At 42.8% G+C, this 27,620-nt stretch overlaps 1 protein-coding gene and 1 non-coding gene across 11 annotated transcripts in view; both read left to right on the top strand.

Moving 5' to 3' along the window:
* GADL1 (GAD like acidic amino acid decarboxylase 1) overlaps window positions 1-27,620 on the top strand; it is a 194,519-nt gene that overhangs the window by 113,921 nt on the left and 52,978 nt on the right. For all 10 annotated transcript variants that reach the window (XM_086365635.1, XM_086365632.1, XM_086365633.1 and 7 more), the window contains one exon: window positions 10,895-10,984. In XM_086365635.1, coding sequence (XP_086221761.1) covers window positions 10,895-10,984 — 90 coding nt within the window. The remainder of the gene's footprint in view (window positions 1-10,894; window positions 10,985-27,620) is intronic.
* Window positions 6,607-6,713, top strand: LOC147347950 (U6 spliceosomal RNA). The gene has a single exon (XR_015152028.1). It is a non-coding gene; the product is annotated as a U6 spliceosomal RNA (small nuclear RNA).

The raw sequence follows: 27,620 nt of genomic DNA, 5'->3' as shown, positions 1-27,620 counted from the left end.
TTAGTGAGTATTTTTCCTTTGTTGGACTCACAGAGAACACTTGCCTTTGAGTATTGAAAATTAAAGTGCTCGATAATAATTACCAAGGATAATATGGAATAAATTATGACCTCTATCTTGATATATTAAGTTGCATAATGATTGTAGTGAAAATACTGAACTGTGTTATAGTGGGGCCTGTAGGTGAAAAATCAATTAAAGTGAATGTACGGACAGTTTTCTCTTTTTATAGAATAATGAGAGCTTATTAGCTTTGGAACAATGGGAAATAAATCATTTTGTTGTTGGATTGTTTGTTATAAATAAGAAACAAAGTGGTTACAAAGAGAATATTGTTTTTTTCTAAAATATTAATGTATGGCTAAAGTGATAAAATATTATTGAAATCTGATTTTAAGAACTATGAAATGTGAGGTTCAGTTAGACCTTCTTATAGTATATACTTTGTAGCAACTTTTAAGATAATGTAAAAATCACCTAGAGGCTGTAGCCTAGGAATCTATCCTGTGAATAAGCAATCTGGCTATATTTTGGTATTTATTCATTCAGCAAGATTTATTGAGCAATTGCTGTGCAGTGGAGATGCAAGACAGGGAAGCTCCCTGCTCTTATGGTGCTTACATTCAAAGGGAAAGTAACAGGCAATTAAGCAAGCAGATTGTTTACACGGGGAACATCAGGGTCGGGGAAGTCTTAAGGAAACAGTAAAACAGATACTAAGGAAACAATAAAAGAGATACATGAGAGATAATAAATAATTATGAATAGCTAATTGGACAGTTCCAGATGTGGGAATAAATAGAGTGGTAAATAAACAAACATGCCGAGATGGCGGCGGGGGTGGGGGGGCCTGTTTGGTTTGGGTGCAGGGAGGGCCCCGGGGGCTTTCTTGGTGCTGAGACCTGCTGTGCGTTGGTGAGAAGCTTGCCAGGCAGAGGTTCAAGGGAAAGGCGTTACAGGTGGAATCCACAGACAACCGCAAGGCATGAAACTGAAAAAGTTCTGCCCCCTTGAGGAGCCAAAGGAAGGTGCATCAAGCAAGGCTAGGGTATAGCAGGAGCTGGTGTGGAGAGGTTGGCAGAGACTGAGTCTGCTGGCGCCATGTAGGTGCTGGTAAAGGCCTCTGGCTTTCGTAATACCCCCTTGAAGTGTAATTATCCTTGAAGAAATTTTAAGCAGAAGGGAGTCTGATTTCCATTTGAAAGACGGTGCTGGATGTCACGAAAAAGAGGTGGGTGCTGGAGAGGGGAGGACAAGAAAAGGGTAAGCGAGACAAGTTGGGAGACCAGTGCAAGTAACTCCAGTGGGTGTGAGGAGGGCCCTCAGACAGCTTTGGGAGACACTCCTGTGGAGGCTCCTGGCCGTGGATTTCCTCACTGTCTGCCAAGGGGACATCAGGTCAGAAGGTTCTAAGAATTCAAACCCCTTGAAAACTAGAGATAGGAAGGGACTTGCGAAAAATAGCAGAAGAATCCATATTTAAATGACTTTCTAATAACACTAGAAAGAAGCCAGAAGACATTTAGAATGTGGAACATTCCACAGGACAGCTGACTTGGTTTCAGCAGGTCAGTGGCATGAAGGAAAATAAAGGAGAGAGTAATGATCATCATTTTCAGGGTCAAAGACACCTAAGAGACAGGACAACCAAAGGCAACGGGTAGACACTGGAATCCTAGTTTAAAGGAGTCAATTATAAACAGTAAATTTTGAAACAGTTGGGGAATTTCTCATATGAACTGGTAGGAATTATCAGTAATTTTGTTAGACATGATGATGGCATTGTATCTAAGGAAGAAAATGTCTGTATTTTCTAGAGATGCATGATTGGCTTGAGTCTGAGTCTGATCCACCTTTTTTATTTTCTTGACTTTGAGTTACCATCTTGCATTTTATTGAGATTGAATTACTTCTTTCTTTTCTCAAGTTTGAAGTGCTTTCTTTATTTCTCTGGTGGTGGGAGCTAAAAGGCTTACGAAAAGTGCTGTACACCTCGGAATTGCATGGACTTTTGATAGAGCTGAGAGGAAAAGTGATGAAGAAAATTATGAACTGATTTAAAAGTTGTTTATATATTCTTCCTAAAGGCTTAAAATTTGAGGGACGAACCTCTTGCCATCAGCTTTAGGGAAATGCAAGCATTCACATCCTTGTAATGAAAGTTACGGTGGATTGTAATCATCAGGCAGCCTCCTGCCCCGGCTATTTTATCTCTGGGAGCCAGATGGCCCCAAAGCAGGAAAGATGGTTTCTTCAGTGGTCCTCCAGAGTTCCTACTTACAAGGGATTCTGTATGTGATCTGCATGTACCTCTTTTCTCTGTATCCGTTTAGAGAAATAAAGTAAATTTAGACCTTGACTGTCATATATAAGAGTCAAGTTGATTAGCCTCTTTTTGTTAAAAAAAAAAAAAAGCCTTCCTTAGGTCGATTAAATATAAGTCGAATGCATACTTAAGAGAAGAGATAACACAGGTTCGATGGGAACCCAGGTCTGTAAAACTGCAAGATTGTCAATTTACGAAAAACCAAAGTCTGTCATGGCTTATATATTTTTCACAGATGGCAGTGAGAGTGTTAAGTGGAACATTAAAAACTGTAAATGAACACCACCAAACAGCATATCCAGTACTTGAATATCTTTTCCTAAAAAGAATAAAAATAACGTATATGTTCTTGAAGATGATTGAAACTTATCATTTCAAATGAATTCTGCATTATTCATAGGCCCCTGAAAATTCTGTTTTTCTATGTTGCACCTAAGATCTAATAGATGGTTTCCTAGAGGTATATACTATCATTCACATATTTTATTTTGATCTCTTGGGAGAGTCCTAATTATTCAACGTTTTGTTTTTCTCTGCCTGAGTTCTGCCTTAGAAAGAGTTATTTAGGTTTCATCGATTTTGCGAGTTACAAAGCATCTCCAAGGACATCTAGTCCTGCTCATGCAGGAAACCTCTCTTGATAGTTCTTGTAACAGGAAGTCAGCTTCTGCCTGAACACTTCCTATGTAAGAGAATTCAGTTTATTCCTCTTCCAGGGAGCTCTAATTACTTGTATTCTAATGCTTATAGAATCCTACTCTTAGGATTCAATATGTATCAAGCATATTGCAACTTACAGTTTTTTAAACATAGTTTTTATGTAGTTATATTAGATCACAACAATCTTATAAATGCTAAATCCAATGCATGTTCTTTAATCTCCTTGTTGGATTTCTGCAGCATTTTGCACCATTATCCACTTTATCCCTCTTGAAATTCGCTCCTGTTTTGGCTTCTTTAGGTTTCTCTCCTATTTTTCTCCTTTCCATATGACTTTTTCTTTTCTGGCTCTATAAGAAAACCCAGTTTTCTCCGTCTGGGTACCACTTCAGTGTTCTGCAATCTTCTGTCTTGGTACTTTCTTGTGTCTACATACTCTACCTGAAATGTTGTATCCGTATCTAGAGCTTTGTCATCAATCATCTAAATTATGTCTCCATCCTTGATTTGTCTCCTGAACTCTAGTCCTTTGTATGTCTTGAAATTTTCAATTAGGCTCTCTCAGGAGCCTCAAATTCATCATTTCTAAAGCTGAGGTGTAGCCATTTTCTTTATCAACAGTTTGATAAATTCATTTTCCAGATGAATTTTTGGAATTCTTTGCCAGTAGAGCTATGAGCCAGTTTCTCTTTTATTAGAACTCTAATCCATCTTTAAAAAGTCTAGGGACTGCCTTCACTGTTTCCCTTCCCCACTCCTCCAGCCACCACTTAGCTCAGGCTCCCCCAGGTCAGCACTGTCTCCCGACTCATCCCCGGCTTCCAGTCAGACCTTTTAGCCCATCTCCATGCTGCAGCCACCACGAGGGCTCTCTAATAAAATGAAATCTGAGCCCTGGACTGAAACTCTCCGGTTGCTTCTGGGATGAAGCCCCTCTGCCCAGCATGGCTGACGAGGAAGCCCTTCACGAGGGACGCCTGTCTCTGTTTCCAGCATCGCCCTCCCTCAGCACACGCTGACGTCTGCTCATTCCAAGCACTTATCATCACCCTGGGTACACTGGCTTCTACACATGAGCTTGTTTGCTTTGTCAGGAATGTTTCGTGGGTTATGAGAAAGTTCTTCTTTTAAAATACTCATCCCATTGCAGTTTGACCACCTGTATCTTTAATAGCTTTATTACTATTGTCTGAGTTCCTGGAGATAAACACTAAGTCACTTTTTCCCACATTTTATATCTAGAATATAGAAAAATTTTGAATTCTATTCTGTTTCTTATTAAATTGAACATGTAAGTTGCCCTTCTGACATGCTATGATTTTTTCATGGTCCCCTTCTAATATATAGACAGAAATTACCACAATGATGTGTCTCACATAGTAGAGATTTTAATGGTGCTATTTATCCACTTGTAGAGGACGTATTTTCCTACCAGTATAGTTCCAGCTAATAGTTGCTACATAGGAGAGTGCCTTCTGTGTGCCATATGCGATGGTAAATATTGGAAATAATCCCTTTACTCATCAAGCCAACTCCGTAGGATAGACAGAGCAATCTCCATCTTATAGATTAGGAAGCGGAAGCTTAGAGAGCTTGGACAGGTACCTGTCCAAGCAAAGACCTGGTGAAGCTGGGATTCAGACAGTATCCATGTGACTCCAAAACCCAGGCTCTTTGTGCTACCAAGTGCTGTGTTTGGAATTTTTCAGTAGTGTAATTGGTTACTTAAAATTTGTGAGCTTGAAGTCAAATAAAATCCATCATGACCCCCTTGTCCATTCTATATTTGCATGACAGATCATTTCGGTCTATGTGCTAGATTCTACAGTTATACTTACTAAAAAGCATAGTGCTGGCTTTTATTGTGGTGGTGGTGGTGGTGACCTAATGATATTGCAGAAAGGGAGAAGAGTTTCTTTTGACAAAACTCAGTTTTAGAGAATGTGAGCCACTACAGCTTGGTGACCATTGACCTTTTTTCCCCAAGAGTCACATATTATTTGCTCGATAATCCTTGCTGAAATTGACATCAAAGCACTGGCTTTATTTCTTGGAATATATCTCCTTTCTTTCTCTGAGAAAATCAGGGTAGAATGAAGCCATCTTTTCTTTTGTGACACTTCTTTACGTCTTGCTGCTGCTGCTAAGTCGCTTCAGTCGTGTCCGACTCTGTGCGACCCCATAGACGGCAGCCCACCAGGCTCCCCCGTCCCTGGGATTCTCCAGGCAAGAACACTGGAGTGGGTTGCCATTTCCTTCTCCAATGCATGAAAGTGAAAAGCGAAAGTGAAGTCGCTCAGTCGTGTCCGACTCTTAGCGACCCCATGGACTGCAGCCTACCAGGCTCCTCCGTCCATGGGATTTTCCAGGCAAGAGTACTGGAGTGGGTGCCACCGCCTTCTCCTCTTTACGTCTTAATGAATTTAAAAAAATGATGACGACACTTTCACTGCTACAGACTTTTTGTGCCATTCTATCACCTGCCTGGTCTGGACACTTGGATTCCTTCTTATGCCTTCTCAGTGTTACAGTGTTAGACAATATGGGCTAAATGTGGTCCTAAGACACCTAAGAGGTCAGGCTTTCATATATGTACTCAATTAAGTGGCATGTGAATAATTCTATTCTGAAAATACAGGTTAGTGCTTTGAAGGCACTTGAAGAAAGTCTATATAAAATAAAAGCTACATAGGCAGAGACAGGAAAACTCAATATGAACACTCTTTGTGAATATTCAAGGTTTATTGTGGTTTTTTTTAACTTGTTTTTTTTTCAAATTTTAATAATTTGAGGAATGATTTATCATAAAGGTATTCCACCAAATGGCACATCAAATTTCCTCCAGTGACATGAAATGTCAAAAAGGCTTCACCAGTTTTCAAATGTCATAGCACTGAAGCCACACCATTCTCAAAGAAGCTGGGCAAAGAGATCCCAGATTTGTCACTTCTGAAATATCTAAACTGAAACTGACTGAAGGAAGAAAGCTTAAAACGTGATTCAAAAGGCATAAGTCCCAAATTATAAAATATTGAGCAGATGTGATAGCAGATAGAAACGATTGCAAAATGATTCACAATATTGCCATGCAAATAAAAGAGAATGGTGAATTTAATGATGTGTTAGTCACTCAGTCGTGTCTACGACCCCATGGATTTGTAATCCACCAGGCTCCTCTTTCCATGGAACTCTCCAGGCAAGAATACTAGAGTGGGTTGCCATTCCCTTCTCCAGGGGATCTTCCTGACCCAGGGATTGAGCCCAAGTCTCCTGCATTCCAGGCAGATTCTTTACCATCTAAGCCACCAGGGAATCAGATAGAAGCTACTGCCAAATGATTCATAATGTTGCCCTGCAAATGAAAGAGAATGGCTAATTTAATGATATATTAGTGTCTAATAAGAAAACAAAAACTGCACAATAATTTGAAGTGGGAACATGAAATGTAAAGAATTATAGTGCTTGGGACTTCCCTGGTGATCCAATGGCTGAAACTCTGCAGTCCCAATGCAGGGGGCCTGGGTTAGATCCCTGCTCTTAGAACTCCATCAGAACCCACATGCCATAACTAAGACCCAGTGTAGCTAAGTAAATAAATTAAAAAAAAAAAAAGAATTATCATGCTTGCTTTAACAGCACATATATTAAAACTGGAGTGATACAGAAAAGATTAGCATGGTCCCAGTACAAGGATGATATGTAGATTTGTGAAGAGTTCCATAAAAAAAGAATTATTAACAGGGGATTGGAGTCATGGGAGATGCCTCATAAGAGAGAAAAAGAGCTTTAAAAGTATAGAAATAGCAGATGATGTAGAGAACAGCCATCACTTCTAGAACTGAGACGGAGCATCAGAGAAGAGCCCGCCTCTGCCCAGACCTGAGATCCAGAGTTGGTTGGAAAGAGTGTGTGTGACTCACAGGATGGCAGGCACATCCCCCAAGGTGTCAGGGCGGTTGGGTCTCTAAGAATCCACCAGCTGCAGTGCTGGAGAGCAGGACGCTGATTTCAGGGCACTGCTGAATCTTGGACTCACTCAAGCTGTCCAAGGCAAGTTCACCTAGCTGGCGGCCTTCCCGATGAGATCCCTGGAGGAGAGTGGGCAAGGGGAAAACCATTATGGATGCCCACCCGTGGCCAGGCCATGGTGAAGCCACCTCAGGGTGCGGTGCTGGGGGACGCTGTTGGGGCCACTTGGTGCTGGTCACCAAAACTGCTGGCGAGAGCCCCACCCACTGAAGAAGCCCCGTGAGATGAGCCAGGAGACAAGGAGGAGGCCGCTCCTCCTCCGTGTCCCTCCAGCACCCTCTGCTGATAAAGTCTCTGATAGGACCAGATGGCAAGGAGAAATATTTATAGTGTCCACCTCCATTATGGCAGGACATACAGAGAGGGTGGATTTGGAGCTGAGAGGTGATAAATTGATAACTGACATAAGTGGTATCTGGAACAAAATCCTTCGTTTACATAAAGACACAAATTCCTAGAATCTAGTGACAGATAATAACTCCATTTTTTTCTACTTTCTAATCAACCATAGTGACTTTATTTATTCAATAACAGATTTGTTCACATTAGATGATTAAACAATTTGAAGGCCAGGACATTCTAGTCTAGAAAAACCAAATTAATCATAAATTAGAAAACCAAGTATAAATTGTGTAGATTTGTAAAGACTGTTATAGTCTCATGGTAAATGTTTGTGGAAATTGACTAGAATTACAAAGTACTGCATTTTGAATTACTCTCTGTTTTGAAGACTTGTAGCTCCTTTTCTTTTTCTTTTTTTTAAATCTTTTGACTTTTTTTTGGTCAAACTCAATAAACCTGTTACTGACTTCAAAGGTGAAAGGATGATCAGATCAAGAGCTTATCTTGTTGAGCTAGGAATGTTTCTGGGTTATCACTTGTAATTTAAAATCCACTAAAATCCAAACTCTCTATAGTACCAGTTTTGATTTTAGGAGATGAGATGATAGCCGTTTCCTCTCTCTCTGAAATACTTTGAAACTTTATGCTGACACTGGTTATTACCTACAAACTGTGTTTGTGGTGGGAAAATGGAAGTCATTTCCGAAACTATCTGCACGAAGAATGCGATTCTGAGGAAGGTGCCAGGTGGGAGGGCACGACCCATGGTCTTTTCTGAGCACAGCTTGGGGTGTCTGAGTTGTCAGCCCCAAGGTAATGTCTGTTATCACCTGGTCATTGAGTACAAGTCTGTGATTGCCCTTAGCAGGCCCTGCATTTATGTCTCTGTGAAAACAGCTGCCTGAAGCCCATTGTGAGACCTTATTCCGCATTTAACCAAAGTATTTCTAATGGAAAACCAGATTACTGGGGAAAATAACTGGGCCACTTTAGACCAGAAGTTCTCAAACACAGATGATGTGCAGCTCACTTGAGGTCACCTGAAATGCTTCTCCTTAAAAGTTAACTTATTAACTAATTTATTTCTTTGGCTGCATCAGGTCTCAGTGGAGGCACGTGGGCTCTTTCGCTGTGGTGCGTGGGCCCAGTAGTTGCAGCGCTCGGGCTTAGCTGCTCTAAGGCATGTAGGATCTCTCCGACCATGGATTGAACCCATGTTCCCTGCACTGGAAAGTGGATTCTTTTCCACGGAACCACCAGGGAATGCTTCTGAAAATGCCAGTTCTTCAGCCATTTCTGTGTTGGACTGAATTGCACTCTGGGGGTGCTGAGCCCAGGGGCTAAGTGTGCACTGTGAGCAGGGTCTCTAGTGGACTTACACCCCTCCCCATACTGATACCCGAGAGTCAGGAGTCAAGGTGATGCTCTTTTTTTTTTCCTTCTTTTGATGCTGTATTGATCAGGGTCACAGCAAGGCTGGTTAAGTAAAGCCCAAGTATGTCATATGTTATCAACTCACAGGTAATCGGTGATTTTGCATTCGTCAAGTATAGCAGGAAATAGAAGACAACTTTGACTACCTTAAATAGAGAAGGAGTTGTTGGAAGGAGATGTGGGAGATAATAATCAATTTTCAGTTCAGTTCAGTCGCTCAGTCGTGTCTGACTCTGTGACCCCATGAACCGCAGCACGCCTCCCTGTCCATCACCAGTTCCTGGAGTTCACCCAAACTCATGTCCATTGAGTCAGTGATGCCATCCAGCCATCTCATCCCCTGTCGGTCCCTTCTCCTCCTGCCCTCAATCTTTCCCAGCCTCAGGGTCTTTTCCAATGAGTCAGCTCTTCACATCAGGTGGCCAAAGGATTGGAGTTTCAGCTTTAACATCAGTCCTTCCAATGAACACCCAGGACTGATCTCCTTTAGGATGGACTGGTTGGATCTCCTTGCAGTCCAAGGGACTCTCAAGAGTCTTCTCCAACACCACAGTTCAAAAGCATCAATTCTAAAAAAAAAGAAAAAAAAAACAAAAGCATCAATTCTTCAGCGCTCAGCTTTCTTCACAGTTCAACTCTCACATCCATACATGACCACTGGAAAAACCATAGCCTTGACTAGACAGACCTTTGTTGACAAAGTAATGTCTCTGCTTTTTAATATGCTGTCTAGGTTGGTCATAACTTTCCTTCCAAGGAGTAGTGTCTTTTCATTTCACGGCTACAATCACCATCTGCAGTGATTTTGGAGCCCCAAAAAATAAAGTCTGAAACTGTTTCCGTTGTTTCCCCACCTATTTCCCATGAAGTGATGGGACCGGATGCCATGATCTTAGTTTTCTGAATGTTGAGCTTTAAGCCAACTTTTTCACTTTGCTCTTTTACTTTCATCAAGAGGTTTTTAGTTCCTCTTCACTTTCTGCCATAAGGGTGGTGTCATCTGCATATCCGAGGTGATTGATATTTCTCCCGGCAATCTTGATTCCAGTTTGTGCTTCTTCCAGCCCAGCGTTTCTCATGATGTACTCTGCATATAAGTTAAATAAGCAGGGTGTCAATATACAGCCTTGATGTACTCCTTTTCTTATTTGGAACCAGTCTGTTGTTCTATGTCGAGTTCTAACTGTTGCTTCCTGACCTGCATACAGGTTTCTCAGGAGGCAGGTCAGGTGGTCTGGTATTCCCATCTCTTTCAGAATTTTCCACAGTTTATTGTGATCCACACACTCAAAGGCTTTGGCATAGTCAATAAAGCAGAAATAGATGTTTTTCTGGAACTCTCTTGCTTTTTTGATGATCCAGTGGATGTTGGCAATTTGATCTCTGGTCCCTCTGCCTTTTCTAAAACCAGCTTGAACATCTGGAAGTTCATGGTTTACGTATTACTGAAGCCTGGCTTGGAGAATTTTGAGCATTACTTTACTAGCATGTGAAATGAGTGCAATTGTGTGGTAGTTTGAGCATTCTTTGGCATTGCCTTTCTTTGGGATTGGAATGAAAACTGACCTTTTCCAGTGCTGTGGCCACTGCTGAGTTTTCCAAATTTGCTGGCATATTGAGTGCAGCACTTTCACAACATCATCTTTTAGGATTTGGAATAGCTCCACTGGAATTCCATCACCTCCACTAGCTTTGTTCTTAGTGATGCTTCCTAAGGCCCACTTGACTTCGCATTCCAGGATGTCTGGCTCCAGGTCAGTGACCACACCAGAGGGACAAACGAGGGCACCTCTGGGTGTTTGCGTGTCAGGCACTATAACTAATGCTTAGTTAGATCTGCATTGGATCAACTTCCAACTTAATTGTGTTTATTCTTGATCTTGTGCTCATCCCGAATCCAGAGGAAATAGCACTCTCTGGGTACACTAACGGAGAAGAAAATTTCCCAATAAGCTGTACTGAAAGTAAGGCAGGATGGATGTCTAATCTGTCAGATTCTGGTGTTACCAATGTAAGACACATATGATGACTCAGAGAAACTAGCTGAGAGTTGAACTGCATTCTAAGATTAATTAACAGCTTTCAAACTTTCTTCCTCTTCAGCCTGAATATGCCAATATTTGCTTTTGGTACATTCCACCGAGCCTCAGACAGATGGAGGAAGGACCTGAGTTCTGGGCAAAACTTCATTTGGTGAGTAATAAGCACATCACATCTTTCCTTCCGAAGAAGTAGATCCAATGCCTGTTGTCTGTTGAGCCTGTAAATAATTCCAGACTGGCAAGATCTTCTTGAAGTTCTAGAGAGGTGGTTCTTAGTGCATTAAAAGCTAAGCACATGCCAACAGTTGTAAGCATTATTTACGTTTGACCAGCCAACACACTTGACACACACACACAAATTCAAAATAATTGTGCTGTTTGCAAAATGGTTGTAGAACGTATGCAAAGTTCTAATTCTCAGTGCGTTTCCAAGCATGTGATCTGGCAGTGGCTGATGTCGTAAGACGCGTGGCTTCTTTCTTCATCCCCACTGGTATTTGTCTGTGACTGCGCATCACCTCCCTAGAAGGCAACCTTAAAGTCTAAATCTGCTCCCCTTCATGAATGTGAGACTTTCTGTTCTTTCTGTCAACAAAGACCCTGCATCTTTTGCCCAAGGGACTAACGTGATAAAAAAGAAAGAGATGCTGGCAATGAACGTCAGCTCACCACTGAACTGAATATGCTGCAGGGAGCCTTCACACACAGCTGGGGAGGGCTGGCCGTCCAGAGTGAGGAGAGGCCTCGGGCGCTGGGGGCTTCTTGTGTCCCTCCTGCACCTCCCCAGCATGGCCCCGCCAAGGAGCATCCTCCTCCTGACCCACGTTTCCAAGAATTCTGAAGTCTCCCAAGTCGACCTCCCATGACCCCACCTTCCCGCTGCATGGATGGAGTGCAGATTGAATTGAATGAGCATCCCCTGAGCACTCTGTGCCCGTCATGTAAAGGGCAAGTTCTTGGGTCCCGTCACGTCAGGAGCCCTGTATCCCTGTATCCCCTGCCTGCTCCCTCTCCAGCACAGTGAGCTAGCTATATGTGCCTGACTGTAACAGCTCCTATTTGCAAACCCCTCTCTGCCCTCAGTGGGGAAATCAATGATAGTTTTAATACCTTCGATAGATGGTACCCCTTCTCCTTGCCCTCTAGAAGAAAAGGGAAAACTTTCCAATCAGGTGCTCACTATGCCTGGCCCAGGAGATACACACGTAAGGGACTTGGTCCCCGTCCTGGGAATCTCGTATTCTAGGAGACAGACGAGTAAAGACATCGTCACAAGGGAACTCATAGGTGCCTAGATGGAGAGAAACCCTATAAAGGCAGAGAGAAAGGATATCACCCTAGTGTGTGTGACAGAAGATCCGAATCTTGAATAGTAAGTAGCTGCCGGTCAGGTGGGTTCCAGGAAGAATCACAGCATGATGGCCCAGAGGCTCGAGAGAGGAGGGCGTTGTGGAAAACCAACAGAGTGGGGTGAGGGGCAGGCGGAGGGCAGGATGAGAGCAGCGGGTGAGTGGCATGCGCAGATGGAGGCCCACCTCCCACAGCGAGGTGCTTGGGATTTGTGCCTAGTCAGGTGGGGGTGGGACGATCATGACCTTTAAGCCATGGCCACCTGGATCCTTACCTGCCGCATCTTCTTCTGCCTCTGGTCACTTTCTGTTTATTCGTGGCTCATTTCGTCTCCTGCAAGGTAGCACAGTAAATACCCAATATATAAATACTCTACCTCTCCTTGAACCTGCGATCAGGTAGCAGAGATAGGGAGAGATGGACAGAGTTACCTGTGCCTTTGCCTAGACAAGCCTTCCATGGGCCACTTCAGGCAGGATCTGGCTTGCCTTTCATACATCACACGGTGCAAATGAGAAAGTACTAAAGACTACATTTCAGACGGTAAGTGACTCAAAAAGAAACAAGAGCTTAAAGGTGTGAGAATTTAATCGTGATGTTTGCTTTGATGGAATGCATCAGGCATTGTTTGGTGATGTGGGGGATACTTGCTAACAGCTGAGAAAAATATGGTGGCCATTCTTCTCTCTTTCTGATTGTTAAGATAAGCACACGAGAAGGTGATGTTCATCTTTTATGGACCACTGCACGGACACGGATCAGGACAACTAAATAGTCCCTTTCATGTTTGGGGACACCATGGCCTCACTCTTCCTTTGTTTACAGAAATATTTACATGACCTAATCTCAGAAAATTTGAAATCAAGGTGGGTATATAAGCTAAAATCCGATAAATCAGCACATAATACAGTTTTAATCTTAATTGGAAATTGAATATGAATCGGGTCGTCTCTTCTCCCTGCAGTTTTTGCCAGCATTTGTGCTCTCGTGGTTAACATCCATGAATCGCCATCCTTTCGTTTTGGAAAGGCTTTTCTGCCGGTTAGAACCTTGGGGCCCTTGCCCAGTCTAGTATCATCCGATTCTAATTGTTCTGGTTTCTTCTGATTCATAAACACGTATGTTGCAGATGAATCATCATGGGTGCTCGTCTAAGTTTCCTTTTAGCCTCTCTCTTGTCGTGGATGTGTGTGAGTGAATTCGGCAAGGCAGGGAGGCATATATATCTGTTGATGATCTATGCGATTTCGTGCTTACTGTAGTATGAGAATGCAAGCGTGTGATTTATAACCTGGAGTGTACTTAAAGCACACTTGAAATTTGTTTCGGGGTTTATCTTGGTTGGAGAATCACAAACAAATAAATAAACCAAATAAGGCTTTGCCCGCCCGCATCAGACTCGTGTCAGACGGAGCTGTCAGAGTTCAGCATCAATGGTGTGAGAAGTCTTCCCTGTGGCAGGAGGAGGGGAGGAAGCTTATTTGGTAATGAATCTGGAGTGTGAGTGTGTCAGTGTGTAAGCGTGTGTGTGTGTGTGCGCTCACGTGCACGTGTGAGACGGTTGTTGAGAACGCACTCTCCTGCTGCTGTGACAGCCCCTCTCTGACCCTGCGCATCCGCTGAGTTCAGACTCCTTTTGAAGTTGTCCTCCATTAGAGCTCTTCTTTTTGCTTTGTTTTTTCAGGCATTGCGGCCTTCTAGGTCTTCATTAGTTCCCCAAGCAGATTGTTCTTGCATCTTTTCTGGTGTCTGTCTCCTGTTTATTTTTTCTTCTCTCCACACAGTCATACCTGCTGCCCTGTTTTATCTCCTTATTTTCCTCCTGAAGGCCTCTGAATGCTTTCCTTGTTCTTCTAGTCAGAGCTTTCCACCCGATTGACCACCAACCACTGTTTATAATAAATTCTGTTGATGTTCTCTTTATTCTCTGAAGATGAAACCAATAGAAAATAAGGCCTACCTACACGGAATTTTGTAAAAGGTAGCAGAAGGTGTTACTGGTCATATGAAGGAATAATAATCTTTAAAGATATGTATTTTATTACATAAACATTTGGCACAACAATATTAGAAGACGTGAGGCAGTGATAAGATCCTTACATATCCTCTTAGAATCACTATGAATATGACTCTTAAAAGTTATTGCTGATGCAAATAATAGGAATGGGGTGATGATATTGGAGACATAATTTTCTTTTTTCTTTTTTTAATTTTTATTTTTGGCTGTGCTGTGCGGCATGTGGGATCTTAGTTTCCTGATCAGGGACTGAACCATGCCCGCGACACTGGAACTACAGTCTCAACCACCGGGCCACCAGGAAGGCCCCATAATTTTCAAAACAAGACACACAATTCTTGGTAAAGCATTGAAGAAAACGTTTTCCCTTGATTTACATGATAGTAGAAAACTTGGTGTTTTTTTAAAACGGGCATAGAATAGTTTGCATTTGCTTGTGAAACAGGGTTCTGGTAACCATAATCTTGGGCTCCTGCATTTCCAGCAGGACATTTGAAAGTCCTGCAGGATGTGGGGCAGCTCTGTCTGGCTCAGGACCACTCTGCACATGGCAGGGCAGCTGGCATCTGGGTGCCCAAGTGACTGAACACCAGTAGCAACCCCCAAAAATCAAGAAAACCAAAAGCATCTGCCTGAATTCCCAGAATATTCCCTGGAGGTGTAGTACCATTCCCCTGAGAATGACTGATCCACAGGATACAATCTAGTTCATTCTGCTTGGCATCCAAAGGCCTCCATGTCTGATCCTTAGGCATTAAAATAGCAAGACATTTTTAAAAACTTCAATATTCAGCTATAGGGAATTAGTTCAAATATAGAATACAATTTATATGAAAATTTGTAGTGTATAGACAATTAAAATTTTGTTCCAGAATAACATATTCATAATTTGTTATTAACTGGAAAGATAAGTTATAGAACAGTCACTATAGTATGATGCGGGAGAAGGCAATGGCACCCCACTCCAGTACTCTTGCCTGGAAAACCCCATGGATGGAGGAGCCTGGTAGGCTGCAGTCCATGGGGTCGCTAAGAGTCAGACATGACTGAGCAACTTCGCTTTCACTTTTCACTTTCATGCGTTGGAGAAGGAAATGGCAACCCACTCCAGTATTCTTGCCTGGAGAATCCCAGGGACAGCAGAGCCTGGTGGGCTGCCGTCTATGGGGTCGCACAGAGTCAGACACGACTGAAGCAACTTAGCAGCAGCAGAACAGCAGCATGATGCAAATTTTGAAAAATTACTGTTTGTGTGTGTGTGCTCAATCACTCAGTCGTGTCTGGCTCTTTGCAACCCCTATGGATTGTAGCCCGCCAGCCTCCTCAATCCATGTTGTCCAGGAGAGAATACTTGAATGGGTTGGCATTTCTTCCTCCAGGGGATCTTCCTGACCCAGGAATCAAACTTGCGTCTCCTGCTTTGGCAGGTGGATTCTTTACCACTAGTGCCACCTGGAAAACCCATAGTTTGTATGTACATAGATACTCGTGTACACATGAAATATTGTTTATGTGGTTAGGAAAGTGACCGACAATACACACCAAACTATTTTAGACATAGTTACAGCTGATCTTCCTCTTTCTTTTCTATTCCTCTGTAATATCTTAATTTCTATAATCAGTATATATTGCTTTTGTGAAAGTAATAGTAATGACAGCAACAATAATAGTAAACCAAAGTATAGACCCACTGAAGGCATAGAGTTTCTTGAGTGTTTATCCAGACAAAGGCTATCCAAGTTTTGGCCATAATCTTGTAACGGGAAAAAACTTTTTAATTATTTACCCCAATATGTATTAGTTGTTTTTAAATTATCTACATGTATTAATTTTTTAAATTTCCTTTTATTTATTTGTCCACATGAGGTCTTCATTGCGGCACTCACAATCTTCTGGCACGTGGACTCTCTAGTAGTGGAATGTAGGCTTAATTGGTCTGCGGCATGTGGTATCTTAGTTCCTGACCAGGGATCAAACCCACATCCCCTGCATTGCAAGGCGGGCCACCAGGAAAGTCCCCTACATGTATTCATTTAAAAAATAGTATGTACATTTAACCAATACACAAAATAAGTATTGGACTTCCCTTGTGGCTTAGCTGGTAAAGAATCCACCTGCAATGTGGGAGACCAGGGTTCGATCCCTGGGTTGGGAAGATCCCCTGGAGAAGGGAAAGGCTACCCACTCCAGTATTCTGGCCTAGAGAATTCCATGGACTGTATAGTCTGTGGGGCCGCAAAGAGTCGGACACAACTGAGCGACTTTCACAATTGTCAGAGAACAAACAAGTGTTTTTAGGAATGGATTTAAAATGTTTAATTACTCAGAGATGCTCTAATCTTGTCTTCTTATACCAAAGGGATTGTCTTGTTTGGAGACCATGACTATCCCATAGTCAATCAATTCGTTTGCAAACATTTGAGTTCCCTTCCCACTTCTCTTTTTTTCCTCTCATCTCCTTGCTGAAACACACATTATCTGCACTGATTTCAGGTTCAGAGACAGTGCCCCTGGGTCCAGAGTGAGAGCTTTAGCAGGGCTCCCAGGGCTTCTAAAGGCTGCCTGCTCTGTGGGCAAGAACACGTCACTCCCTAAGGCAACTTGCTTTCTTCTCACTCAGTGACTGGGTAGGAGGGGAAGGGGAGCTGGGGAGAGGGAACAGAGATGAAGCTGAAACCATAAGACCCAGGGAATGTAATTGAAACTTTGTCAGTTTGTTTTATTTCATCATTACTCAGTGCTCTGATGCAGATTTCCTCTTCTGTCACCGTTTCTTCAACAGCTCTGCATTCCACCAACATAATTTACATTCTTAAAAGTAATTAATAAAGTGTTTTTTGTAATCAGGCATGGTCATTTCAACATTTTTTTTCACTCACAGACCTGCAGATTTGTGACTAATGTTGGACATTTATAACAGGCTCCTTTCTCCTCAACAGTCAGTCAGTTCAGTTGCTCAGTTGTGTCGGACTCTTTGCGACACCATGAACCGCAGCTCACCAGGCCTTCCTGTCCATCACCAACCCCCGGAGTTCACTCAAACTCATGTTCATTGAGTCGGTGATGCCATCCAACTATCTCATCCTCTGTCGTCCCCTTCTCCTGCCCTCAATCTTTCCCAGCATCAGGATCTTTTCAACTGAGTCAGCTCTTCGCATCAGGTGGCCAAAGTATTGAGTTTCACCTTCAACATCAGTCCTTCCAATGAACACCCAGGGCTGATCTCCTTCATAATGGACTGGTTGGATCTCCTTGCAGTCCAAGGGACTCTCAAGAGTCTTCTCCAACACCACAGTTTAAAAGCATCAATTCTTCGGCACTCAGCTTTCTTTGTAGTCCAACTCTCACATCCATACATGACTACTAGAAAAACCATAGCCTTGACTAGACAGACCTTTGTTGACAAAGTAATGTCTCTGCTTTTGAATATGCTATCTAGGTTGGTCATAACTTTCCTTCCAAGGAGTAAGCATCTTTTCATTTCATGGCTGCAATCACCATCTGCAGTGATTTTGGAGCCCAGAAAAATAAAGTCAGCCACTGTTTCCACTGTTTCCCCATCTATTTGCCATGAAGTGATGGGACCAGATGCCATGATCTTAGTTTTCTGAATGTTGAGCTTTAAGCCAACTTTTTCCACTCTCCTCTTTCACTTTCATCAAGAGACTTTTTAGTTCCTCTTCACTTTCTGCCATAGGGGTGGTGTCATCTGCATATCTGAGGTTATTGATATTTTTCCTGGCAATCTTGATTCCAGCTTGTGCTTCATCCAGCCCAGCGTTTCTCATGATGTACTCTGCATATAAGTTAAATAAGCAGGGTGACAATATACAGCCTTGACATACTCCTTTTCCTATTTGGAACCAGTCTGTTGTTCCATGTTGAGTTCTAACTGTTGCTTCCTGACCTGCATACAGATTTTTCAAGAGGCAGGTCAGGTGGTCTGGTATTCCCATCTCTTTCAGAATTTTCCACAATTTATTGTGATCCACACAGTCAAAGGCTTTGGCATAGTCAATAAAGCAGAAGTAGATGTTTTTCTGGAACTCTCTTGCTTTTTCAATGATCCAGCAGATGTTGGCAAATTGATTTCTGGTTGAGGACTAAATCGTTTAGAACCTGCTTGATGGCTTTGTTGTTTTATTGCTTATTTGGTGGTGTAACTTGATACGGCACTCTGGGTTTGGAGGGAATCTCCTGTTCTCCCTGGTGGGTTTCCGATGAATAGCATTTGAGACAACGAACACTGGGGAGAGTCGTGTGCTTCGAAGGACACCCAGTCCCCGGTCTGTGGCAGGGAGGGCCTCGGTATACTGGCTGTGCTTCACTTGTTTCCTCTGTGTATGTACATTCACATGAGTGCATATGAGTCCGGACACATTTTGAAGTCTTCTGTGTATTTTGAGGACTTGATTTTGATTTTCTTTTCTTCATCATCTGTGACATTGGCTTATCAATCACTCATTTTTTGACTGTGAACTAAAAACCCCTGTTTCTTTAAAAGCATGACAGTGTTTGTTTTTTTTCAAACATGAGAACCCTGTGATATAGAAATTACAATATTTTCAAAAATCCTGTTTACTAGTGGATATCCTTCATTTTAAAGCCAAACTTTAAAAATCATATTTAAGAAAATTCTAATATAGAAGGGAGAAGGAAATGGCAACCCACTCCAGTATTCTTGCCTAGAGAATCTCAGAGACAGAGGAGCCTGGTGGGCTGCCGTCTATGGGGTCACACAGAGTTGGACACGACTGAAGCGACTTAGCAGCAGCAGCTAATATAGAAGTGTCTTGAAAAGAAAGTGAAAGTCATGTCCGACTCTTTGCAATCCCATGGACTATACAGTCCATGGAATTCTCCAGGCCAGAATACTGGAGTGGGTAGCCTTTCCCTTCTCCAGGGGATCTTCCTAATCCAGGGATCGAACCCAGGTCTCCCGAATTGCAGGTGGATTCTTTACCAGCTAAGCCTCCAGGGAAGCCCAAGAATACTGGAGTGGGCAGCCTATCCCTTCTCCAGCAGATCTTTCCAACCCAGGAATTGAACCAGGGTTTCCTGCATTGCAGGTGGATTCTTTACCAACTGAGCCATGAGGGAAGCCCAAAATATTTCTAAGTGTAACTTGAGATGGTGTCCTTCTGATGATAATACTCTATTATGCTTGCCTGCATGCCTGCTTAGTTATTCAGTCATGTCTGAGTATTTGGGACCCTTTGGACTATAGACCACCAGGCTCCTCTGTCCATGGAATTTTCCAGGCAAGAACACTGGAGCAGGATGCCATTTCCTCCTCCAGGGGATTTTCCTGATCCAGGGATTGAATTTACGTCTCCCGTGCCTCCTGCATTGGTAGGTGGGTTTACATGCTGAGCCATCAGGGACAGATACTATATCCTCTTTCCCCAAACTATGAAGACCAGGGATAAAATGCTCTTCTCTTAGGTATTCTCTCAGGGAAAGATGTTATTTTGTACAATCTGTCAGATACTCTGTTAGTTATAAGCAGTTTCTTCTGGGTCATCAGGGGTCAAGGAGCCTCTTAGTCCCTTGCATGCAGCCTCTTCAGAGTCAGCCCAGGAGGCTGGCTGCCGCTTCTGCTGGAGGAGGTGGGTGCTTTGTCGTGCAGCTTTGATGCCTATCTCTCTTCCCTGTTGTCTCCTTATGGTCTTTCTAAGTAGCTCTCCTTTGTCAGGTCAATACAGTTTCAAGCAGTTAAAGGTTCACACAGCTGCATGTTGGGGATGTGTGTATAAAGGGGAGGTTCACATGAGTTGTCCTTTGTATTCAGCAGCACTTTACAACATGTAAAATACATTTGTCAAAATGGTGTTGTTAATTTATTTCATACATTGCTTTCTGGTCTTTAAGCATTATTTTCAGACATATAGGGAAGAGTTTCCCCAGATTGTTACTTGAACCACACCCCTCCCCCAAGAAAGCCAAACAAGTCTAGATATTCTCAATAAAAAAAATTATTTTTTTCTTTCCTTTATTTTTCTCCCCACGTTTAACAGTTTCTTATGTTTTTGTTAGACTTTTCTAACTGACTATGCAAGAAGTTCTGAGTTTTTAATTATCTTTTGAAAATTTAAGTTCAGAAAAATGAAGCCGGTGTCTCTAAAGGCTGGGGCTGAGTCCATGGGCCCGAGGTCAGGACAGGACTGTGTCTGAGAGAAGAATGTCCGTGGGCGTGGCCTCTGGCAGCTCACTCACTGCAGCACACACTTGTCCACTTGTGACTGGCTGATCCATGGGGTACTCAGGATAGCAGTAACGAGAAATGAGACCAGAGCACACAGCCGCGGCCACATTTCCCGAATCCCTGTTCGTGCCTCGGGTTTGGTCTTAAGCACACAGTCATACATATACTCTGTGTGATGGTGGGAGGATGACTGGCCTGGTCTGTAACATTTGCAGATGAAACAAGTCGATCACTTAAACATGGCAGTTTCTTTAGTCTCTGCTCAGATCTTTAGGCTTGTCTGAAATAATTCTGAATCTCCAGATGCATCACACTGAGCCCTGAAGAACTGAAGAAGCTGTTAGTTTCATGGTGCGCTTACCACTGTGTCCTGAGTATAATTTCATTTAGTCCACTCAGTCAGGAGTTGCAAACCTAATACCTGTAGCGGTGAGCCAGCAGCACACAGGAGGGAAGCAGACGGGGCATGGCCCTGCAGGGAGTGGCGGGGCTGTGGCCACATGGCAGGGAGCGCTGGTTCCAGGCACCCAGAGCAGCCTCCGCTCAGTCCCTAGGGATGGCTGCCATGTGGGCACGCAGACCTGGCTTTCCAGGCCTCCTTATTTTTTAAAGAGATTCTAGATTTATAGAAACTTATGTAAACTGGCCTTTGCTTTTAAATGTTGTAAATGTTGGCAAACGGAAAATGTGTTAAGGCCAGCGGGATCTGGCCTTCAGGCTTTTAGCTTGCAAAGTGAAAGAAAGTGAAAAGTCGGGCACAACTGAGCGACTTCACTTCACTTAGCTTGCAACTCTTCCCTAAATCCACTAGTACCCGATCCCACGTTTCCGCGTGTGTGTCACCAGAAGCTCCTTGACACGAGGATGTGCTCTGCCCTTGTCTTTGTTCCCCCAGGGCAGTCCCGGCCTGCCATCAGCTCTGAGGGATATCTGAGTTCTGTGTCATCTGCCAGAAAAAGAAAACTCACTGTCCCATGCTGTCGGACTTGTGAGCGGGGTGTTTAAGAACTGTGGTCTTGTGGGCAGTTGTGGCAGCACGCTTTTGTCTTTGCTGCTGTTGTGTTTTCAACCTTCGGACTAGACCTGGCCTCTGGACTCCACGCTTCTCCTGAGGCTTCTGTAGTTTTGAAGAGGTCTGTCTTCCTAGATTTTCTGCAAGCCTCAGCTGGCCAGAGACAAAACCCCCAGAGGAAGGTGAAGAGTGTGGAAGCAGAGTGGCAGGCACAGTGAAGAGGAGCAGAGAGGGGCATGGCATGCTGGAGATAAGGGCTCTGCAAAGAAGGATGCCTTGATCCCCAGCTTCCCTCCCCTGAGTGCTCTAAGGAGGTGTGTGTGTGTGTGTGTGTGTGTGTGTGTGTGTGTGTTTCAGGTGGCTGTCTGCCCATTCCTAAAAAGTCACAGCCTATCAAGGGATCATGTTGGTTCAAACCATAAGCCTTTCACATACTGAACCAAAGGCCAAATGTTAGCCCTGAATGAGACTCCCCCAAGAATCTCTGCTGGACCCTGTGAGGCTGCGGGAGCCATGTTGATGACTGAATTGACTTTTAACCTGAACTAGCAGGATGACGGCTTGAGGTTGGATTTCATTTTATTTAAAGGATGTAAAGCACTGTGACATTTCTTGTACACCTGAGCGAAATTCATACCCACTACACACCCATTAAGGAAATTGCTCTGGACTTGATGCATTGTTGCAAAACAACGAATGGACTCCATGCTGAAAGAAAAATAGATATATATATTTTTTGCATGTTCTGTTTGAAGTCCCTTTGCCAGTACCAAACTTGCCCCCTGGTGGCACTTCTGTGCATTTTTCCTTTCCTAGCTGGCCTGCTGCTAAGTCTCTTCAGTCGTGTCCGACTCTGTGCGACCCCAGAGACGGCAGCCCCCCAGGCTCCCCCGTCCCTGGGATCCTCCAGGCAAGAACACTGGAGTGTGTTGCCATTTCCTTCTCCAATGCATGAAAATGAAAAGTGAAAGTGAAGTCGCTCAGTCATGTCTGACTCTTCACGACCCCATGGACTGCAGCCCACCAGGCTCCTCTGTCCATGGGGTTTTCCAGGCAAGAGTACTGGTGTGGGGTGCCATTGCCTTCTCCTAGCTGGGAAGTGACACTAAAACCTGACTGTTATAAAAGGTTACAGAATTATAGCACCGCTGATATCAAGGGCACAGGGTCCCCAAATCAAGAACAGCTTACCTAGGTGAGGAATTCTCGAACGATAAAGTTGGCCCGTGAGCCTTCGCTTCAAGCATGTGCCGGTAGCTCTGCGTCTTCCCGTCTGTGCTTACCTTGGCAGACGTCTGCTGTCTGCACTTCAGCCCCTCCCTGCACTCTCAACACACACTCTCCTCTCCTCTGCTCCCATCCTTCCTCTCCTTTCTTCTTTCTCTCTTTCTCACATGCTCCTTCTTTTTTCTCGAATATATTGCTCCCCTCCAATGATAAGCTCATCCAGGCTCTAATAACCTTAAAGGCAATCATTTTATGATTTGCTCTTCATACTGTTCCCCTCTCAGGATAGCTACCTGTCTCTCTCCATCCTTTTGGACTAAAATTCTGAAAAGCTTAGAGCGTCTCCCCTTGTTTAATAGCGTGTGTCATAGTTTATAAAACCATTCCCCAAAACTGTGATGTTCAGGTGGTTCACAGCATTTCCCCCTTGTGAGCGGTAACGAATGACCATCTCCAGGCTCAGGCCACTTTTGCTTTTATTATTTCCGAAAGATAAAAGGGCTCAGTATGTAATTGCTGATTGTGGAAATCACTGTGGTTTGGAGCCTGACACAGCTGTGTGTTGTGATGCTGAGTTTTAAGAAGGTCGCAGCCATCAGTAAGCACCCAGTTGCTCAGCCTTCCAGCCGAGAGAAGCAACCTTGCGTGCTGTCTGCTGGCAGGGAATGTTACTTAGGAAGGTAAAAGCTCCCATCTTAAGTTTGTTTTCCTTTTATTGTATTAATCGTTGGTGGACTGAGCCATTTTCTATTTTTTCTTTACCTATGGTGCTTCTCTGTGTATCCATTATTTTTTCCTTATATTACATATTTATATTTGGAGATCTGATGTTTTCCTTATAAATTTGAATGAGGGCATATAGAGTTTGAGTTTAAAAGCCCTTTTTGTCAGATGGAATGCAAATAATGCCTCAGTATAATGTCCTTTTTATTTAAGTCTTGCTGTTTTCTCATTGTACAGAAGTTTTAAATTTTTTATGTATTCAAATCTGTCAGTCCTTCCCTTCATGATTTATTCCACTGCTTCAAAGCTGAAGTTACTGTTCTTTCCCAAATCTGATAAATATTCTATTCCATCTCCTGCTGGTTTTTCTGTCATTCAACTTTTTTTTATTTGTATTTAACTCCTTAATCCATGCAGAGGCTATTTTTGTGTACAGTATAAAGTATGTATCTAACCTGATCAGTTCCTCAAATTATTATCTAGGTATTTCAATTTGATTTATTAAATAATTCTTTCTAGCACTTTTTGTTATGGGAAGCTTGTGTTATCATGTGTCACATTTTTAAAAAACAATTTTTCTATTTCTGGATCTTCCAATCTGTTCTATTGATCTGTGTTTCTGTTTTTGTTCCAGGAACAAAAGGTTTTAAATGGTGTTGCTTTATAATGAGTTCTCAAGGCTGCTAAAATGCTACCCTTCTGGATGTTTTTAAAAGAGCAGTCTTTAATATAATATTTAAAACTTTGTGTGCCTCTTGTAGAACTTTTTTTCTTTAGTTACAAAAGTATCATGTTAAGATTTTTATTGGCGTTTAAAATCACCAGATCTGGAGTGAAATAAATAACGCCCTTGTTGCCCGCTGGCTGTATAACCAGAGACAAGCTACTTAGAGTCCCTTTACCTCCTCTGTTCTTTCAATAGCATGGGGATAATAAAAAGCACATACCATAAGGGGTTTTGATAGGGTTGGCATAACTCAGGTTCAGGGTCTGGCTCAGAGTCAGTGTTCATTAAATACTACCTTTCATTATTATTAATCCTGTTTCCCCATGTTTGAAGGGCTATATGAGCCTTAAACGCTTTCTTCCTGTCTTTTTTCTTGTCCCCCTCCAGATTACCTTCAATACCATTATAACAGTGAACTTTCTAAAATACAACCCTGATCATGTCACTGCTTAGATTTCCCTTCGTCCCAGAGGAGAGAGTCCACAATCATTCAGGACCTGCGGAGATCTGATTTAATTCAGCCTCCTGCTTACCATCTTCACGTGCGATCTCCTCCTGGAGGCTCCAGAGATACCGTACCTGTTTCCCTCACTGAAGGAACACGGCTGTGACCTAGTCTTCTCCAAGCCTCAATGTAGCTTTCAACCTAGTACATAGGGAATTTGGGGGTCTGAGTCAACCTCCAATTAAGCTGTCAAACCCCAACTTGCCCTCAGAGCACTTCCTGAGTGTGCTCAGGCACTTTAGTTGAGCATGAGTACCCTTTCCATATGGGGCTTCCTTGGTGGCTCAGTCGGTAAAGAGGAGACGCAGCTTTGATCCCTGGGTGAAGAAGATCCCCTGGAGAAGGGAATGGCAACCCACTCCAGTATACTTGGCTGGTGACAGTCCATGGGGTTGCACTCGTCGGACATGATTTAGTGGCTAACTCACCACTACCACCCTTTCCATACACTTCTGTGATGTCTTTGCTACCCTGTGCTGGCAGTTACTGTAAGATAGCAACATTTGGGGCAGGGAGTGGAAAAGATGGCAACAAGCCAGGGAAGAGGAGCGCAGGCAATCAGGAGTCACCTGTTGGAGGGAATAGCTGATGGATTTTAGCACAAGGAAGGAAGATGCATTGATAATCCCTGTGATCAGCAAAGATTCACTTATTTGTATTGAGGACACTGTTGATGGAAAGGGAGATGAAGAAAGTGGCAGAATGTCCCACTGGGGTTAGCCATATTCGAGCTTTCATATCTTATGCCAGGCTAATATAGAGCCCAACCCAAAGCAAAAATACAGAGCCCTTTGTTCCAAAATTTTCAGGAATTTCAAGATAGTGACAGCAGAGTGTTAAACCAAGCACGAGGTTCTTCCACATCCTGGGTCCTTTGCAGCTGCATGTTGCACACTTGTGAACCCGTCCTAGTGATCGCCTCCACTCGTATGGTGTCTTCAATAAGAGGGCAGTTGCTAGAGTGACTACTTTGTGTTTTCTCACAATGCTGCTAACATGCACCAATGCTCAATAAATGAATGAGTCGGTGAGTAGAGACATGGCCTAATAGGTTGCCCTGTGGGTGACCGGTGGACATGCTTATAGTGGTTTCCTAGAGACATTAGTTGTTTTTATCTTTCTTGCCCATCAGCTCACCCATAGACATTTTAAAATCTGTGACTGCTCCTTCTCAACTGATTTGGTTGGTCCAGAGTGAAGCTCTGGGATCATCTGTTCTATCTGGCTTCTGATATGCAGGAAGGTCTGGGAACCATCACATCTCATGAATGATCTGTGGGGGGGAGTTTCAGGACAAGGGCAGCTTGATAAGGAAGACATTTTAGGAATCGGAGGAGGCCACATCTGTCTCCATGTGAATCTAGCAGGCTGGTGGTGTGATTGTCTAGTTCTGTTCTGTTGGCCAAATCATCATTAGTTCAGAATACAAAAAAAAAAAACACATTTTTTGGGAGTCATAATGTTTAAAGTGTGACTTCAGATGGCCCTCTTAATTTTAGTTCAGACTTTTCCTACTATCTCTCTTTGAATCATGCTCTGCTTCCTATGGAAATATCCCCTTATCTAGAAGGTCTTAGAAATCATTGCACCCCACTGTTTGGGGGAGGGGCAGGGGTAATTCAAATGCTAGAAATGCAGCAGCAGGGCTTGCTTCAGTTGACCGCAATGCCTCCTGTCTGACTCAGAATGGAGGCTTTCAGCCGACAACCTGGGGGAGCTGCTTTTCCAGGTGGTACTACAGTGGACAGAATCTTGTAGGTAGTGAATTGGGTCTTCCTCATATCTTTCATGTACATTAACAATGCTGCAGTGTAAAAAGACAATCAGGGAGTCAGAATTTGCTTTGGAATCTGCCCATTCATTCAAAAAGTGTATCAAGCACCTAGCACGTGGCAGATTCTCTTCTAGGTGCTTGGAGTGCATCTCTGTTGTTGAGTAATTTCTCTAATACAGTGTTGATCATTATAACTAGAGGCTGAGTTTTCATGAAGGATAACAGGAAAGATTTTACAAATTAAAACTGAATCACCCCTCAGTTTTTACAAATAAAGGTTTAGCTTGGTTATTAGTTTATAAGGCAGTGGTCCTGCAGTTCTGTTGTTCTGACAGGCATACATTACATTGTAAGCATAACCTAACATAAATTTTGCAAAGCTGAGTTATGATTTCTATTATACTCTGAACACCAGAATCTATCAGCTCGTGTTTTGGAAACTGTTTTCCAAGATGAATACCGTGTATCTTCTTATAGTCTGAACAAAGAAAATAACTTGAATCTAAAATCTTATACTATAATTCTATTGAGATTTTCTCCTCTTTCATATCTTCAGTTATTACTTAAGAGAACTAAATTTTGAAAATCTCTTAAAGCAGTTTATTTATGCTTTGGTATGAAGTTTAAATATAAAATAGCTTCACTATGTAAAATGCAAACTTACATCTCTGTAAAATACTGTTATTACACTTTTCTATGCTATTATCATAAAATTCATATTAAATAAAACATTTTATGGCCCGAGAGCCCCATTCAGATATTTAAAGTTAGATAATGAGAACACCTTACGATATTTTGGTTCTTTTTGTTACAAAGAAAAAAAATCAATGGAAAGGTAGTTTCTTTTGTATTCTTTTGTATTTCTTTTGTATGGCAATTTATATTGCCATATTCTACATCATTTCAAAAAAAGATATTTTCTGATACTTGTACATTTTTTCACTTAGTAGATATATCAACTTTGTTACGTAATTTTTAAATTTCTGGTCAAAAGCTGACTAAAGACTTTATATGTATATATACATATAAAGTGGAGAAGGCAATGGCACCCCACTCCAGTACTCTTGCCTGGAAAATCCCATGGACGGAGGAGCCTGGTGGGCTGCAGTCCATGGGGTCGCTAAGAGTCGGACATGACTGAGCGACTTCACTTTGACTTTTCACTTTCATGCATTGGAGAAGGAAATGGCAACCCACTCCAGTGTTCTTGCCTGGAGAATCCCAGGGATGGGGAAGCCTGGTGGGCT

The sequence above is a fragment of the Bos grunniens genome, chromosome 22 (genome assembly GCF_055505025.1).
Source record: "Bos grunniens cultivar Pamir isolate PY7600 chromosome 22, Bosgru_T2T1.0, whole genome shotgun sequence".
Lineage (NCBI taxonomy): Eukaryota > Metazoa > Chordata > Mammalia > Artiodactyla > Bovidae > Bos > Bos grunniens.
The sequence above is the reverse complement of the archived record's forward strand: the minus strand, read 5'-3'. Positions and strand labels throughout refer to the sequence as shown.